General features: G+C 46.9%; 1 protein-coding gene across 1 annotated transcript in view; it reads left to right on the forward strand.

The window, feature by feature from the left end:
• Positions 1 to 17,076, forward strand: part of LOC112119788 (cystathionine beta-synthase-like) — a 39,228-nt gene that overhangs the window by 11,239 nt on the left and 10,913 nt on the right. The window contains exons 2-9 of the mRNA XM_024218578.1: positions 756 to 862; positions 7,437 to 7,571; positions 9,916 to 9,995; positions 11,247 to 11,378; positions 13,026 to 13,095; positions 14,439 to 14,530; positions 15,081 to 15,206; positions 16,737 to 16,821. Coding sequence (XP_024074346.1) covers positions 756 to 862; positions 7,437 to 7,571; positions 9,916 to 9,995; positions 11,247 to 11,378; positions 13,026 to 13,095; positions 14,439 to 14,530; positions 15,081 to 15,206; positions 16,737 to 16,821 — 827 coding nt within the window. The remainder of the gene's footprint in view (positions 1 to 755; positions 863 to 7,436; positions 7,572 to 9,915; positions 9,996 to 11,246; positions 11,379 to 13,025; positions 13,096 to 14,438; positions 14,531 to 15,080; positions 15,207 to 16,736; positions 16,822 to 17,076) is intronic.

The following is a 17,076-nucleotide window of genomic DNA, read 5'->3' on the forward strand; positions in this document are numbered from 1 at the left end:
AATGTGTGTGTGTGTGTGTGTGTGTGTGTGTGTGTGTGTGTGTGTGTGTGTGTGTGTGTGTGTGTGTGTGTGTGTGTGTGTGTGTGTGTGTGTGTGTGTGAGAGAGAGAGAGAATCTTTAGATTGATCCCAGTCTTCTGCTGCAGCCTGGCTTATTTTTATTTTTATTTTTTTGCCCTAGTTATCAGGTTACGTTAGTTTACATTTGCAAGACTAACTTCACAAGGAAAAGGGCTACACATTTAGATTTTTGAAAGCCAAAGCTGAGTTTTTCCTTCATGGGGGGCTAAAAGGCCAACTCTGGTAACAGGTGGCTCTTTGAAGCCCCCCTCCAGCTGATCAGTGCATGCACAGCCACAGGGCAAGAGAAGTAAGAGGGTGGAAGCAGTAAGAAGGGAAATGTTTGGTTTTTGAATGGGCAACAGTGTCCTGCGAGTCGCATCACAAAGGCAGCTAAAATGAAGTTATTCATTAGGGGGTGTTGCTGATGTAGGGGATGGCGGTATTTCCTACCACACCCTCCTGTAGTCCAGTTGACAGAGATTGTAGCTCTTTTCCATCACTGATGCCTATCATCATTAGTAATCTAGGCAATTAGTATGGTGTCCTGGAATCAAAATCTCCCTCAGCCCTCCTCTCCTGCAGATGTGGAAGCCTCTATTTCTCTCAAGTTATGCTCTGGTTTCCTTTTTATGTGGATTTGAACGACAGTCACAGTTACCCTCAGTGTATTTTTTTCTGCCTCCACTAACACAGGCCGGAAGAAACAAACATCCTGCCGAATATTCTGAAGAAAGTTGGCCGCACCCCTCTGGTTCGAATCAACAAGATTGGGAAAGCCTATGGACTGAAGTGTGAGCTCTGTGAGTATCCGAAGTCCACTGCTCTTCTGTCAGGTTTTCTGAACTGAGTGGCAAGCTCAAAAGCTGGGCGGGACAAGGCCTCTTTTATAAGAGAGTCAGGAGTAACTAACTAAGGTTGGGAAAGTGTGAAAAGAAGGTGGAGAAATATGGCATATCTGGGATACTTCTAGACCTTTCCGTTACGGTTATTTATCAGAGCTAAAATAGTGGTCTACATTTCAAACGGCAGTGTAACAAGCACCTGACTGACAGTAACCCAGGCCTTGATCCAGCAAGATGGTCTTCACAGGAAGACTCTTACTACTACTATTACTAGCCCCACTGCTCAGCTGCATTTTTGTTACTGCTGGAACGTACGTATTCTGTGATTTTAATCTCCATTTTTAAAAAATAGGCTGTGTGCTGTGGAGCTACTCCGCTACTTGCAATACCGAGTGCAATTGAGGAGTATCAGGGTCAGCAGTTTTGGAGGGAGAAAATCTCAGAGCTGATGTAGCTGCTGCTCCTGTTCTTTGGCAGAGCCTGGGGGAACAGCAAAACAGTACAAAACAATCTATTCTGTATGGCCCACATTACTGTAGTACCTGAACGCTGCACAATCTCTAATGGAGTTATCCTTGCAACACCTCTGTCAAGTAGGGAAGTGTTGTTATCCCCATTTTATGGATGGAGAACTGAGGCACAGAGAGGCTGAGTGACTTGCCCAAAATCACACAGAAAGAAAGGGGACTGGAATGCAGATCGCTGAAGTCTTAGGCTAGTGCTCTAATCACTGGACCATCCTTCTCCTTTAAAGATGGCAGCATCTCTCTCCTGCCTGCCCATCTTCCTACATTAGAGAGACACAAGCCGGGTGAGGTATTATCTCTTATTGGACCAGCTTCTGTTGGTGAGAGAGACAAGCTTTTGAGCCATACAGAGCTCTTCTTCAGGTCTGGGAAGCAGGGCCGGCTCCAGGGTTCTTGCATCCCCAAGCGGCGCAAAAAAAAAAAAAAAAAAGTCGCGATTGCGATCTGCGGCAGCAATTCGGTGGGAGGTCCTTCGCTCCGAGCGGGAGTGAGGGACCGTCTGCCGAATTGCCGACGAATAGCTGGATGTGCCGCCCCTCTCTGGAGTGGCCGCCCCAAGCACCTGCTTGGCAAGCTGGTGCCTGGAGCCGGCCCTGCTGGGAAGGGTACTCCTAGCATCACAGCAAAATGCAAGGTGGAATAGATTGTTTAGCTTTAGCTTGTCTCTCTCACCAACAGAAGTTGGTGCAATAAAAGATATCACCTCATCCACCTTGTCTCTCTAATATCTTGGGACAGACATGGCCAATGCTACACTTCATACATCTTCCGTAAGGTTGCCAGGTGTCCAGTTTTCGATCAGAACGCCCGGTTGAAAAGAGACCTGGCGGCTCCGGTCAGCATTGCTGACCGGGCCATTAAAAGTCTGGGGTCAAAGTAAAAAATTCCCATGATTCCTCTCCTGTCATCCATGTCTTCATCTGTATTTTGCCAGCACCATTTCAGAACTGCTGTCAGGCAGCATGGTGGAGGACACACTGCTGAGCACTAGGGTGACCACCTTTTCAAAAGGCAAAAGTGGGATACATGCAGGAGCCCTGCCCCCGCCATCCTCTTCCTCCGTGGCCCCACCCCCGGCCAGGCTGGAAGCTGGAGCCTGGCCATGGTAAGAGCCGCCCAGGGAGCACAGACTGCTGTAGGGAACCCCGAATCCTGCACGTGCCCTGGGTGGGATGCCCAAAAGTGGCTCCTTGCCCATGTCCCCACCCCTGGGATGCGTCACCCAGGGCAGGTGGAGAGTCTGGGGCTCCCCACAGTGGCCCGTGCTCCCTGGGTGGCTCTTACCACAGCCCAGCTCCGACTTCTGGCCTGGCCAGGGCCTTGGGGGTGGAATAGGAGGAGCAGGGGGTGGGGCCTCGTGGTGAGGGTAAGGCCCTCCTCAGCCCCCCCCAACACTAGGAAGAGGCTGGCGCTGCCCCTGAGTCTCAGGCAGGCGCAGAGCGGCGTCGCAGGGAGTCATTCAGCCCGGGAACGGGACTTGAACTCTGCATTTCGGGACTGTCCCACCCAATTCAAGTGGCTCCTGAGCGCCACAATCATGACAGCCGTTAATACAAACAGGATGAGGTATGTGCTTTAACAGTTGTGCACCCAGATGGGTTTGGCTTGGTGGCTTTGGATGGCTGGCCTATATGGCTACAGGTGAAGGAGGAGCAGAAGGATGAATTCAACTAGTTATTTCTGCAGGGAATTTTCCTGGAGCAGGTTCACGTGGATGAGAGCCCTTTATGGTCTCAAAGAATTAGCAGTGACTGGTGGGACAAGAGGGTGACTCAGAACTGGGATGACCAGCAGCAGCAGCAGCAGAACTTCAGGAGGCGGACGGCTACTTTCCTATAGAGACCTGTGCAGAGCTCACCCCTGAGCTGCAGCAGCAGAACACCAACAGGAGAGGTCCCCTCAGCATGGAGAAATATGTGGCCCTCACCATCTGGGAGCTCGCCGCCTCTGATTGCCATTGGTCAGTGGCTAGCCAGTTTGTTGGTAGATCAACTGTCAGGCCTGTTGTCACTGAGGTTTGCAGTGCTGTTCAGAGGGAGCTGCTGTGCTGTGTCACAAAGCATAGCAATGCACAGGAAGTTATTGATGGCTTTGCATAGATGGGGTTCCTGAACTACATAGGGACTATTCTTTGCCCCCCACACCACATCAAAGATTTTATCAACAGGAAGGATATGTCTCATTGCTGCAAGGGCTGGCCAATCACTGTGGAAGGTTCACAGCTATTAATGCCCGGTGATCTGGAAAGGTCCAGGATGCCAGGATCTTTAGAAATTTAGGCCTGTTTGCTGGAATGAGCAAAGGGAACTTTTGCTCTCAGGATACCATAGACATTAGTGAAGTTGATTCCTCCTGCCATTCTGGGAGACCCAGCTTTCCCCTCTGCCTCCTTTTACTGGACACTTCGGGAAGAAAAAAGTTGACTTTTAACTATACCTTGTGTAGTTGCTGAATGAGAGCAGAGTGTGCATTCGAAAAGACTGAAGGGAAGGTGGAGGTGTCTCATGGCAAGGCCGCATGACATGCCTTCTGTGATAGCTGCTTGCTGCATTTTGCACATCTGCGAGAGCAAGGGAGGGAGCCTCACAGAGGGAAGGGAGGAGGAGGTGGAGAGACTTTCTGAATGTTATGGACAGCTGGAGGGAGCGCCTCTGCAAAATGCCCCAACTGGTTAGAGAAATAGAGTCAGGGATGTGTGTTGCTCTTACTTTGAGGCCAGGGGTAGTTGTGGATAATGAATGTTTTGTACCCAAGGAAATGACTGAAAAATTTGTGTATTGATTTCAGGAGGAACTAGCTGAAAGCCCATGCTGTTGCATGGGTGTAATTCATAGTTGTGTGTAAAAACGCTGAAAATCATCTGACAACTTAACAATTGGATAGTAGCAGACTGCAAATCCCAGTGATGATTGAACCTGGTGAAATCCTGGACAAAAAGAGCTCTCAACCATGCTTGCAGCTGCTTCTATTGCTTCACACTGACTCAGACGTTCTAGGCTTCAGAATGACACACACACAGAATGATAACCCTGGAATCTTATTATATAGATTAATACTATGGGATGAGTATCAAAGGGGTAGCCATGTTAGTCTGGATCTGTAAAAGCAGCAAAGAGTCCTGTGGCACCTTATAGACTAACAGACATATTGGAGCATGAGTTTTCATGGGTGAATGGGATGGGTGAATGGGATGGATATTCTAATGATGCAAGAGAGTTGTTCCTCAGTGAAATTTTTTAGCTTTGCCTTGTCCCATCATTTGGGGTTGGTGGTTCTTGTTTGTCATCCCAAATATTTTTATCAAGTGCGTTTTCCAAGCTGACACATACTTTCTTCATGTCCTCCTTCAGTGTCTCAAACCACCTTTTTCTAGGTCTTCCTCATCTTTGTCCTGGTATTACTAGCGCTTGTACTCTCTGGCCAACATATCCCATGTCTCATTGTCTCAGGTGATCCAGCAAATGACATAGTTAATAAATAACACGCCTTGAATAAAAAAAGAACATAGCGCATGCATCATGTGCATCAGGTCCCTCTCCAGAACCATGCATTCCATTCTGATTCTTTATGAATGCTCCAGGAACCCATCCCTTCACTCCTCTGCCTTCATATCCCTTTATTGGGATACAGTCACTACAGTCCCTCAACAGCATCTTTTTCTTCGCTTGAAGGATTGCTAGTCTTTCAGCAGGTGATAAGGCCCCTGTATGTGCAGGCTGTAGCATTGCAGGTGCTAAGGGAAATCAGAAAAAGCACAGGCAGTTATTGTCCTGTGGCTTGTCTCCATGCTAACAATGATTAAATGTTTGTTTTCTCCCAGTTTTGGGGTCCCATTCCCATCTGCTCTTCTCACTCTGAGGTTCATTTCAAGATAAGACATTTTCCAGTGTACCTTTCCCCTGGTATAGGGCCCCTGTATCAAAGGCTGGATGAGTTGGTGTAGCAGGGATGGAGAGAGGACAGGCAACGGGCAGATTATTAATTACTTGTGCACCTCTGCAGGCTGCCCATACATTGGAGGTTGTTACTAGGAGGCATGTCCCCAGGAGACACAGAAGGGGCTTGTTCAAAGAGTCAGTGAGCAAACCAGGAAGATATGCAGTGCTGCTATTTACCAGGATGTTATCTCCCCAGCTGGTGCAGGACTGGAAGGGAAACATAAGTTATATGAGTGGCCTTACGGTCTCTTTTATTACACCTGTCAATCAGCACAAAGTACACTGCAAAATAAACTTTTGCGGTAACTGGTGTGAACAAGGGGTTAACAATGCTGTGGGAATGACTAAAAATAGTCATGTTTGCCTTTTGGAATGTCCCTGTAGCCTGATTTTGGCAATTTACCTCATAAAATTTAAACCCTGAAAGTACATTGTCTACTGATTTGTTTTCATAAGGGCGTTCCTTGCAGAGTACGGTCCTAACAACTCAGCGTGGGTTAAGGTGACACAAACTGGCTCTTAGATTGTAAATTCCATCCTGTTTCCTCCCTGTTCTGTTCAGCACGAGTTCAGTTGTTGGCCTTCAACAGACAGGGCCAGGTTCTGTTACCCCTCCTCTCCCTGAGTAGTATTTACTCCAAAAGTTGTCCTGGCCCCATGGACTTCTTGTGGAGTAAGGTCCCCATCCTGCTCTGATTGAAGCCAGTATCAAAACTCCCTTGGCTTCAAAGGGAGCATGAAACGGCTCTAAGATACTACTCAAGAGGAGTAAGAATATGAGAATCTGGCCCAGTGATAATTATTTATTTCATTAGGTAGCGTAGAAAAACAGCACAAAAAGTTACTTTCAAAGCTCTACCTCTTGATAAATCTACAACAACACAGGAACTGCTGCACCAGAAAAGGCCAGTGATTAAGGCTGTGAGTTTGCAGCAGAGGTCGCGGAAGTCATGGATTCCGTGACTTTCTGTGACCTCCATGAAATTCCGTAGCTGCAGCGGACAGTGTGGCTGACCCTAGGGCCACCAGAGCAACTGGCCCTGGAGCCAGCTGCTTAGGCAGCCCCGGGGCCAGCCAGTGCCAATGTCAGCTGCTAAGGTGGCCCCACAGCCAGCCAGACAGGCTGCTTTTGAGCGGCCCCGGGGATAATCGCACCAGCTGTTGCTTGGTGGCCCTGGGCAGCTGGCCCCAGAGACCGCCCTAGCAGTGGCTGGTATGGCTGGCCCTGGGGACCGCCTGAGCAGCTGTCCTGGGGTGGCCCTGGGGGTGACCAGAGCAGCCGGTGCTCGGCAGCCTCAGGCATCTGGCCCCGGGGCCCCCCAGAGCAGTGGTTGGTGGGGCTGGACCCAGGCTCCCCAGAGTAGCAGCACCCCGGGGGCCCCCCAGAGCAGCGGTGGCTGCGGGGCCAGGGCAACTAAGATTTAGTCAGGGGTGTTTATAGTAAAAGTCATAGTCATAGGCCATGAGTTTTTGTTTATTGCCCATGACCATGACTTTTACTAAAAATACCCATGACTAAATCGTAGCCTTACCCATGAGCCGTGCACTCACTTCTTCCATCTCTGACACTGGCTGCTGTTGGATGCCTCAGAGGAAGGAGAAACACTCACTTTATGACTGTGTGACCCAACCTGGCAATCCTCTTATGTCCAGAAATGGGAGGACTGGTAGCTCATGAAACAGACTTAGAAATCTGGCACTCAGTAGTAGAACTTGTTATTATTTATTGACTTGAATTTTTCTGAATAACAAATGCTATTAAAATGTAAAACAAACAATATCTCTTCATTCCATCTCTTATGTACCTGGCCCTTATGCTACAGACTAACGCTGCAGATAACGATGTGTTTGGGGGTTTGCTAGTGGTTAATTACAATGACATACCGTACTTTTTGTGTTCTTGGAGGGGGGTGAATGGTGAGAATCGGAGAAGAACTGATGTGTTTCTCTGTGTAGAAGGCCATTCTGTTGTGATGGTTTTAGTGTATTTGATAGCAGAGATTAAATTGTATGCAGGCAAGTTGGATTTGGGCTCATTTGTAATTTGGGCTCCCCTTCAAATTCTAGTGGCAAAGTGCGAGTACTTCAATGCTGGGGGGAGTGTGAAGGATCGAATCGCCCTGAGGATGGTGGAGGATGCCGAAAGAGCTGGGATCATAAAACCCGGAGACACACTCATTGAGCCAACATCAGGAAACACAGGTAGGAACTGGATTTGTGGCCCTGCATTTGGACAGCATGGTAATGGAATAGGATGATGGCCTGATATTTTTGAGAGAGAGTGGAGGGGGTGGGATGGAAGCTTTTGGAACCTTTCAGCTCCTACTACAATGAAGAGGGGAAATGAGGCTTGCTAAACCTTTTCTGTTAAATGCAGTTTTCCCTTTTCCAGTACCCATTGACCCTATCTGTTGCTGATGTATTCATGTTTGCAGGGAAAGTCTGATTAAGAAAATTTACCCCCTTGCCTGAGGTGCAGTTGCAGACATGTGTGTTACATTGTTTTACGTGCTTTAGTCTGGAAATTAGCCTCTGTCCTTATAACTCTGTCTCTGTCCACAACTCACCCACCCCATCCCAAACTGTGCCTAGGTGTTGCAACACACCAGAGGAAGTGAGATCTCAGGGGTGATTTAGTGCTGAAATTCCTAGATGGGTTAAAACCGCACTAAGGTGTCAAAACTGCAGAGCCAGTGTGTGGTAATATTGGGCAGTTCGCTAACAACAATGCATCTAACAAAAAGCTCTAGAGGAGCTGACGCACGTAAAGCACATTTCCTGGCTGCGAGGTTATTGAATAGTTAGAGCGAGTTTTCACAGGGGAATTTCCCTGAATTCCCCCAGCAAATAAATAGGCTTGGAAGGATTAGAAATGTCAGTAAATATTGATTTCACTGTACACACACACACAAACCAATGCAAAAATATTTCCATCACTAACAATCAAAATTTACAGATAGGCAAAGGAAGAAAAATGCTGCTTGAGACCTTATTATAGGCAAAATCCAGTGATCTGGACTTTTGAATTAGGCTTATTACAAATGGACAAGTGAATGAATAGTAAAAGCAGATGGGATTTGATGGTAGAAAGCTCTTTAGGTTGTATATTTTGACAGGTGATGTGGACAGTTTGTGTTTTAGCAGCTATAAAGCTTTAACTTTTTGAACCTTGATGTCTACTGTCATTAAGTCATTCTCTTACCCTGCCCCCATAACGTTCCACAACTTTGATCATTTAAATGGCTACAAATCTTTTAAAATGCTTAAAAATAAACATCAATATGATCCATCACAATGATAGCACAAATGAAAATTGAATTTTGCCAAGCTTACAAATATATCATCGCTTCTTCCATATCTGCCTTATTTAGCCTCAGCTGGCCAGGAACAAGCTAGGGCCAGTTCATGGTTGGGAGAGAAGGTGCAGGAGCTTTCCCCCATTCTGTAGCTTGCACAAGAAGAAGACACAACTGGCCAGGGCTGCACCCTTCCTATTTTCCTGGTGGACTGCAGCACCCCCAAGCAGCTAGGGCTATGGGTCTGTCTCCCCCCAACCCCTCCCTCTAGCAGGCCAAACAAGACCAGCATAGTTGAGGGGGGATTAAACTGCACCCTATACAAGGGTGTAGAGGCCACAGAGCTCAGGAAGGAATTCTGCACCCCTGAGGCAGCATTCCTCCTTGTACTTGTCTAGGGGTCATGTGACTCCACACCGCCTCCCACACTGGGCTGTGCCTGAATGGGATGATTGAGCTCAGGGTCAGGGCCTTACAGTGGAATTTCTTTGCCTTTCTCTTATCTGACCATTTGATCTAGCTCTAATACTAAAGCTATTTCTACCAATCCTCTGACAGGCTGCAGCCTGAATTTAACCTCCTGCGGGTATTGCAGACGTTTTCAACAGCGTGTCCTAGTACAGAAGCAATGTTTCACGCCTGCCCTGCGCATCCTCTTGTATCAATTCAGAATCTAAAGCCTCATTTGCCTTCCCCAGCCAGCATGGGAACAGCTGGCTCGATCAGTCATTCAGAGTGAAATTAGAGCACAGATACACTTTGCCAACTAGCGATGGAGTGAGATTGGCGCATGGGCAGCTTTATCCCACAAATTAGACTGCTGGGGGTGGGGTGCGTTAAGCAGACCTGAGGAGAACAGAGAGCTGTCTAAGCGTAATTATATCTTTTCTGTGTGAAACGACACATGTGGGAAAACAAGAGACTGGCGCTTTGCTAAGTGTAGAAAAATGCTTCTGAGCCTTTCCAGTCCCTTCAGTTTGTATGCTGTGAAAATACACTGCTCTTCCCCGGTTCTCAGGGACACAGAGACTTAATTACAAGTAAGCTCTCAAATTAGAACATCCTCCTACACTAGGACTGTCAGAGAGCATGCAAAAAGTCTAAGATGGTACATTGCTATTTAGCTTTTAAGTGCAAATCCATGAGCTACATTTACCAGATTAATGCAGGAGGTGCAGGAGACTATGACTGTCAGTTGACCTTGCCAAATGCTGTCATTGAATAATTCCCTTTCCTCCCCCACTGCCTAGGAATCGGGCTGGCCCTGGTTGCTGCAGTGAAAGGCTATCGCTGCATCATTGTGTTGCCAGAGAAAATGAGCATGGAGAAGGTCAGAGTCCTTTATGGTATTACACTGAAATCCTGGGAACGGGGAAAGTTCTCTCTCTTGAGAACTAGTGAACCCTTTCCTATATAGGGTAACGATCCTAGTTACAAGTAATGGCATATTTTTGTAGTTATTCAAAAGAGTTCTCTGGACAATGAAGCAGGCAATGATAATCTGACTGATTATCTGGTGTCAGCTATGCAGCTGGTGCAATATATTAGCCAAATATGGTACATTTCTGCACAGAGATGATGCAATTTTATGTCTACGGGTGTGTGTGATGGTTAGAGCAAAGGAAAGGTATGCAGGGCTCCTTGGTTCTATTTCCAGTTCTGCTGCCAACTTCTTGTGTGACTTTTGGCAAGTCACTTAACCTCTCTGTCCATTTCCCTCTATGTAAACTGAAGATATTTATATTAACTTCATAGGAGTATTAACCAGATTTCTCAAGAAACCCCATCAAGATGGCAGAAATTTCACATGATCTTGTGAGATTTCCTCCATTTGGGGCAAAAATCTCACAATAACAGTTTGCAAGACTTTGGCACCTTTGAATTCAGACCTGAATCCTAGCCCTGACTTGGCTCAAACCTCAACCCTAACCTAAACCTCACCTGGATCAAACACCACCTCCTCAGCCCAACTGTAATAACCCACCCAACAAATGATCAGAAACCGAAGAGCTCTAATACCTAGCTCTCCTGTTCTCACCGCTAGACAAGTGTATCTCTGTTGATAAACACTCATTCTCAGGTACTCCGTTCCTGTGCTTATGGCCAGTTTGCTCTACCTGTGTTCTGGGTCTGTGCTGGGGCTGCCCAGTCCACGGTGTACATTAGAGCAGCCTTGGGAGTGCTCTAACATATGCTTTGCTCCATATTCCTCTTGGAAACCAGCAAATAGTAGTAGTGCAGTGGATTCTGGTCATGCCCCCCAGCTACCACTTCATTGTAGAGGCTAGGAGCATGGCCAGGCTAGAATCCTTATGCCAGGTTGGGAAGGCCGTCTGTATTTAGGAGTATTTTCAGGCGGCATTTCTAACCAATTTAAAGGCCCATTATGCTGCCAGAACGATGTAAAAGAGCATTAGTGAGTGTGACTGAGATCAGACATTGTATCTCTAAACCACTCTAAATGTTAAATGTCTTATGAATGCAAAGCCCAGTCTGGCTTTTGTCACTAATATGAATATATAGGTTCAGATTACCGGCAGTACAGGAGATCACTTTATTGTGTCTGCTTTATGATTTACAGGTTGATATACTAAGGGCTCTTGGTTCTGAGATTGTTAGGACTCCAGCCTCCAACTTTGATTCCCCTGAGTCTAATGTTTCTGTTGCTCAGAGGCTGAGATATGAAATCCCGAACTCCCACATTCTGGACCAGGTAAATTCAATTACTTTTTGGGTTCTCTCTTTAAATCTGGATTGCACAGGATTGCCTAGGTCTGCTCATCTCTCCCATTCTGCTACACATCTGTAAGATGCTCAGTACCATTGTGGCACTTCTTGCCACTACATTTCTTCTCCCAGACACCGATGCTCATTTTTATGGCACGTGTGACTTGACTTCTCTTCCTTGAAGCACTGGGCTGCAAAAACAAAATAAGAGGCATATTCAGAGACTGTGAAACCTGAGGCAAAGTTTTTGGAGGTTTGAGCACATTTTGATCCTGTTCTATCTGGAGAATGTTTTACCACCACTTTAAAGTAAATTTTTATGCTTATGAAAGGTCCTTGACTGGCAGCACTGGAAAAAAATATGTTGTGTATATAAATAGGCTCACAGTGAAGGTCAAACAAACTGCTTGTAGTAACCCATGCTACAGAATGGGCAGTGGTAATCTGAGCCCCACACATTGACGCATACATACAAGGAGCACATTCTCAGGGATGGTAGGTTCCTGCCACAGGGCTCACCTGCGGGAGGGAGAGATTAGTTTAGTCTTCTTGCCTAGATGTTCATTGACCTCTCTACAGCCCTCTCTGCGAATGAGCTTCAAACAACAACAACAACAAATACATGAGGGGGAGGGTTCTTTGCCATGTGGATTATGTGCTTTTTGGGTGCACTCTGGTCACATTTGCAGGTTTTTCTCTGCAACCACGTGGATTCAAAACCCACTTTTTTAAAAAATGAAAGCTGAGTTTCTCAGGGAATTGCTGGCCTCCAGGAGCTGGAGCTTTAAGAAAAGCACCAAATAGCACAAGAATTGGCACCACTGAACTAGAAACACCCATGTCAGCAGCCCTGCACCAACTGCAGGGCTCAGAGTTCTGGGAGCTCCTTCTTTCCCCTCACCCCCTAGCCCTGCAGGCTGGGAGGTAGCTAGGAGTGCTTGTCCTCTGGAAGCACAAGACGGGGTGGCCAGCAGCATACTCTGTCCCAGAAGGAATATGTCTGAGCAGGGCACAGTGGTCGTGCCCCTTCACCCCCATGAACACCCGACAGTGGCAAGGGATTAGCACAGAGGGGAGGCACAAACAACATCTGTTCAATAGTGTCACAGCACTCCTATGAGCATAATTTCCCCTTCATGCCCGCTTCTGGTCTCTGCCAGTGTGTTACCTCCAGAATTCCCTTGCTCAGACACTACACCCCCCTCCCATACCCTCATTCAGCTCCCCCTCTTGCCAGTCTTCGTCAGGCTCTGTCTGTTTTGTTTTCAGTCATGAAGGGATGTGCCATCCGACAGCATTGCCAGCACCAGGTTTTCTATCAGCCTGTGTCTTCCATGGGGGGCATTGGGTTGGGTTTAGGGCCATAGCTGGGGACAACATTCCCGTCCTTCTGTTTAGCTCCTCACTGGAAAACATACCACACACTGCAGTACCTCCCTAAAGCCCAAGACACCAAGTTACAAGACTACTAGGACTCTCTCCCTGGGCCTGCTTGGACTGTGGTACAGTGTTGCGCAGGACAAGGAGGGGGCTTTTTATGCCTTGAGTAAAACACCTCCGTAGCTGTTCTTAGTTCAGTGTCTGACCCACCCTGTTAACCGTAACATACACTGTTCTCTGTTGTAATAAACAGTACCGAAATCCCGGCAACCCGATGGCTCATTATGACACCACCGCTGAGGAGATCCTGGAGCAGTGCGAAGGTACTGTTTGTTCTATCTCGGCCATGAATTGCACATGCCATATCCTTCTGAGGGAGGGTTCTGTTACTTTATGGACTTATTTATTTAAATGTATAGAAAAGCTAAAAAGGGACTTGGTAAGTTACAGGCACCCTTGACATAACTTTAAATAAAGCCTGAGTGCAGCAATTTGAGATGACCCACCTCCCCCTTGAACAATTTCACACCCTTGTAATTACAATTCCCCTCCATTTTCAAAAGCCTGGGAAAAGAGATGAGCCTTGCAACACAGTTGGGCTCATTTGGATCCTGGGAGGAAGCGAATTGCAAAGTAGTGGGTCCCTCATGGAGAATGGCTAACCAGCAGTCTCCTCTCTCTTGTACCTAATGGGGCTTCAGCTCAACTGCCTCTGCTGCTCTCAACTGTGACAGGATGGCCTGGGGAATGTGTGGACATGACAAAGTGCTGAATGACACAGTGGAGGTGGCCATCTATCTGCAGTTGTGGCATCACTGTAATGGGTTAGTTAAGAGGATTAAATGGCTCAAGAGGCCTCCCTGGGACTATCCATATGAGTAATCGGCACACGGTAGCTGATCCTGCAAAGTCATTAGTAAATTAAAACTTTGCGAGTGCTGCAGAGACTAATCCAGCTTCATTTGGTGGCTGGAATAGGCAATAAAAGAATTTCAGTCCTTGTCTAGATGGGCAAAAATGGAACCCATCCCCAGTGGTAGAAAGAGTGAAAGGTGTAGTGAAAACAGGGCTCAGTTTTCACTTTAACAAGGTGCTTTAACAAGGTTAGTTGACAATGGTGGCAAGAAAGCCTGAGCCCTACCTATACTATAACGTGTACCATCGCTAGCCCTGGCAACAGCCAGTAACAAATTATGTCTCATTTTTGCCAGTGTAGTTACAGCCTAAAACTCTCAGGGCCTGAGTTTACTCTCACTTCCACCACCTTTTACACCAGTGTAAATACAATGACTTCAGTGGAGCTGTTCCTGGCTTATACTGATGTCAGAGCAGAATCAGGCTCTCTCTTAGCTGGATGCTAAGACCAGCCAAACCAATGTGTGCTATTGCTAATGTGTCTGCAGCATTTCAACACAATGTAGTCCAAAAGGATCGAGTTACCAAGCTAGCAATCTATCAAAGTACAATGGAGTGAAGCTTATTGGCACATCACAGCACTACAATGCTTCTGCTCACTGGCATGAATTCTGTCCAATTTTTGACATGCACACGTTCTCTGTGCACAAGAACATGTGTAAAATACCTACTGATGTGACATGCCAGAATAAACCAATTGTGGAGAACATTTCCATCCTCTCTAAATGCTTCTCACCTCCTTTAACTGCAGGCAAGGTCCACATGGTCGTGGGTGGAGCTGGGACAGGAGGTACCATCACTGGCATTGGCAGAAAGCTGAAGGAGAAGTGCCCGGAATGCAAAGTAGGTAGAAAGACTGACCTGCGCATTGAGCATCAGTGGCTACCTGGTGTTTTTCTGCCCTTTTCTTTGACTAGAGAAATGCCCTTGATGTCACCTCTGGGGCGATGCCATTGACTGACTGCTCGCTCACCTGCAGCTGGGGTGAGCCTGATTATTAGAGTGTCTGTTTTCCACTTTTTCTGAACCAGGAAGTGTATGGATACAGCTCACTTTTGATAGTAACAATTTTCAGTTTCTCTCAACGTGAGCTGGATTCAGACTAGTGACTTAGAGGTAAAAGGCTCCACAGCCCCATCACTAATCCTTGAGACTTTCAGTTCCCCATGCTTCTAAGATTAAATTGTAAAGCTGATGAGAAGGAAAACTTCTGGGCAAAAGGGTCCTGTCTGTCCATACCAATGGACAGGAAGATTCATGCATACCTTGGGAAGAAAAACGTTTTGCAGCCAAATATGGTTATATGAACACTGGTAATTTTTTCATTGGAGATGTTTCTGCTTCATTTTCCCTAGGTTCTTAGTGTGGCTAACAAGTGATTCTTCCCTTTCAGATTGTTGGTGTAGATCCTGAAGGTTCCATTGTCGCTCTGCCCAGTGAGCTGAACACGGCAGAGGACGCAACCATGGAAGTAGAGGGGATTGGACATGACTTTATCCCAACTGTCCTTGACAGATCAGTATGTAGCATTGTGACAAGCAATGGGGAAGCGGGGAGGGAGGAGTGGTTAGGGCCCAGCCATGGAGTTTGGCTCTCGGACCAAACTGTCCCCACGTTCAGAAGTGTTCAGATCCAGCGTCCAGTTCTGGCCCATCACTAATTGTTGAAAGTTAGCTGAAGTAGTTACCAATGCAAAAGAAGCTATCGCTGGTGGCTTAGAACCTGCCAAACCCATGGCACCATTCTCCATATGTCTGACCTAAATGAGCTGCAGGCAGAAGCCAAATTTAAGAGACAACCAGAAATATGCTGCAACACTGCACTCCATTGTTCTATCTTTCTTTACAAACTTTCAGGCAGTTCTTATGGCCTTGTTAATAATGGGTCCCAGTGCTTTTCATTATTATCGTTATTTACTATTTGAATTCTAGTAGAGCCTGAAGGCCCTGACCAGGGATAGGATCCGATAGTGCTAGATGCTGGGTACACAGAGGTTATTTCTAGACATACCACACCCTAGCTTTAGTGTAGCTAGCTCAGATGCTGGTAGAAATAAAGCTGCAGCAGCGTGGGCTGCGGTACAGGCTGTCTGCCGGAGTAATTACCAAGGGTTCTGGGCGGGCTCGGACAGCCAGTGCTGAAGCTCACGCTGCTGCAGCTTCCCTGCTACTGGTGCCTGAGTTAGCTAGATTAAAGTTATCGTGGGTATGTCTTCACAAGCTGCACTCACACCTGTGATTGCAGTGTAGACACACCTATGGAAGAGTCAGAGACCTTGCTCTGAAGAGCTTACAATCTAAAAGACACAGAGGCAAACAGAGAGACAGTTATAAACAAACAAAAATTGCCAGAAGTGCAACGCAACGTTGTCTCACTTTCTCCTTCACACAGCAACTCCCTTGCCCACCAGTCTGACCCATACCCAGTTGCCAGTCAGAGTTCTTCACAGCCTGAATGGCCTCCTTCCCCACTCCCCATCTCCGCAGGAAAACACTCAGCCTGGTTCTCGGAGTCGCACACAAAACCAGAACCTCAGGTGTGAGCCCCTTCACGTTTTAGATCTGGTTGAATAACAGCGCTTGAATTTGAACCCATCCCTAGGGTTTTGGCCTGAAATCTCTGCCAAAGCATTTTGCAAGCCATCAGCACTACTGAATCTCACCCTGAACCTTAACCCTGGTTCAGCAAAACCCTGAACCCTAGCTTAACCCTGACCCCGACGGGGATCTGACCACCACTTCCTCAGCCCACCACTACTCAAAACACATTAGACACTAACAGTTTTACTTCTGCAGCGTTGGCAGGAGCATATGAGGAATTAATTAATTAATTAAAATTCACTCCAGTGGAAGCTGAGGATGAAGCCTACACGTGCTTTGCCATATGTGTTCATTTTCAAGTGCAGCGGAAAGTGATTTGATGCTGATGGAAGTGCAGGTGCTCAGCTCCTCTGAAAACCCGGCCTCCTGTACAGAGCAGAATGCGCCAGAGGGGTGGAGCCCAAAATAACATGTCTAGGACCCTAAAATCTTTCTCTCCTTCCTTTCAGGTGGTGGATCTGTGGTGCAAGTCCAATGACGCAGACTCCTTTCTCATGGCTCGCAGGCTGATTAGAGAGGAAGGATTATTGTGTGGTAAATTACTGAAGAATGTTATATCTGTTCATAAACATTTTCCATTTTAATTCCATCTTTTAATCATTTTAGACTAGAAAGCTCTTCAGGGCAGGCGGTGTCTGTGTTTTTGTGTCTTATACAGTTCCGAGCACATTCTCTATGCTATACTGATGGGACCAGATCCTGAGTTGGTGTGAATTGATTTCATGGAGCTACAATGATTTATAGCAGCCCTGGATCTGACTCATGCTAAATAATTGTAATCTCATCTCA

The sequence above is a fragment of the Terrapene carolina genome, unplaced genomic scaffold (genome assembly GCF_002925995.2).
Source record: "Terrapene carolina triunguis isolate 2854851 unplaced genomic scaffold, T_m_triunguis-2.0 Scaffold30, whole genome shotgun sequence".
Classification (NCBI taxonomy): Eukaryota; Metazoa; Chordata; order Testudines; family Emydidae; genus Terrapene; species Terrapene triunguis.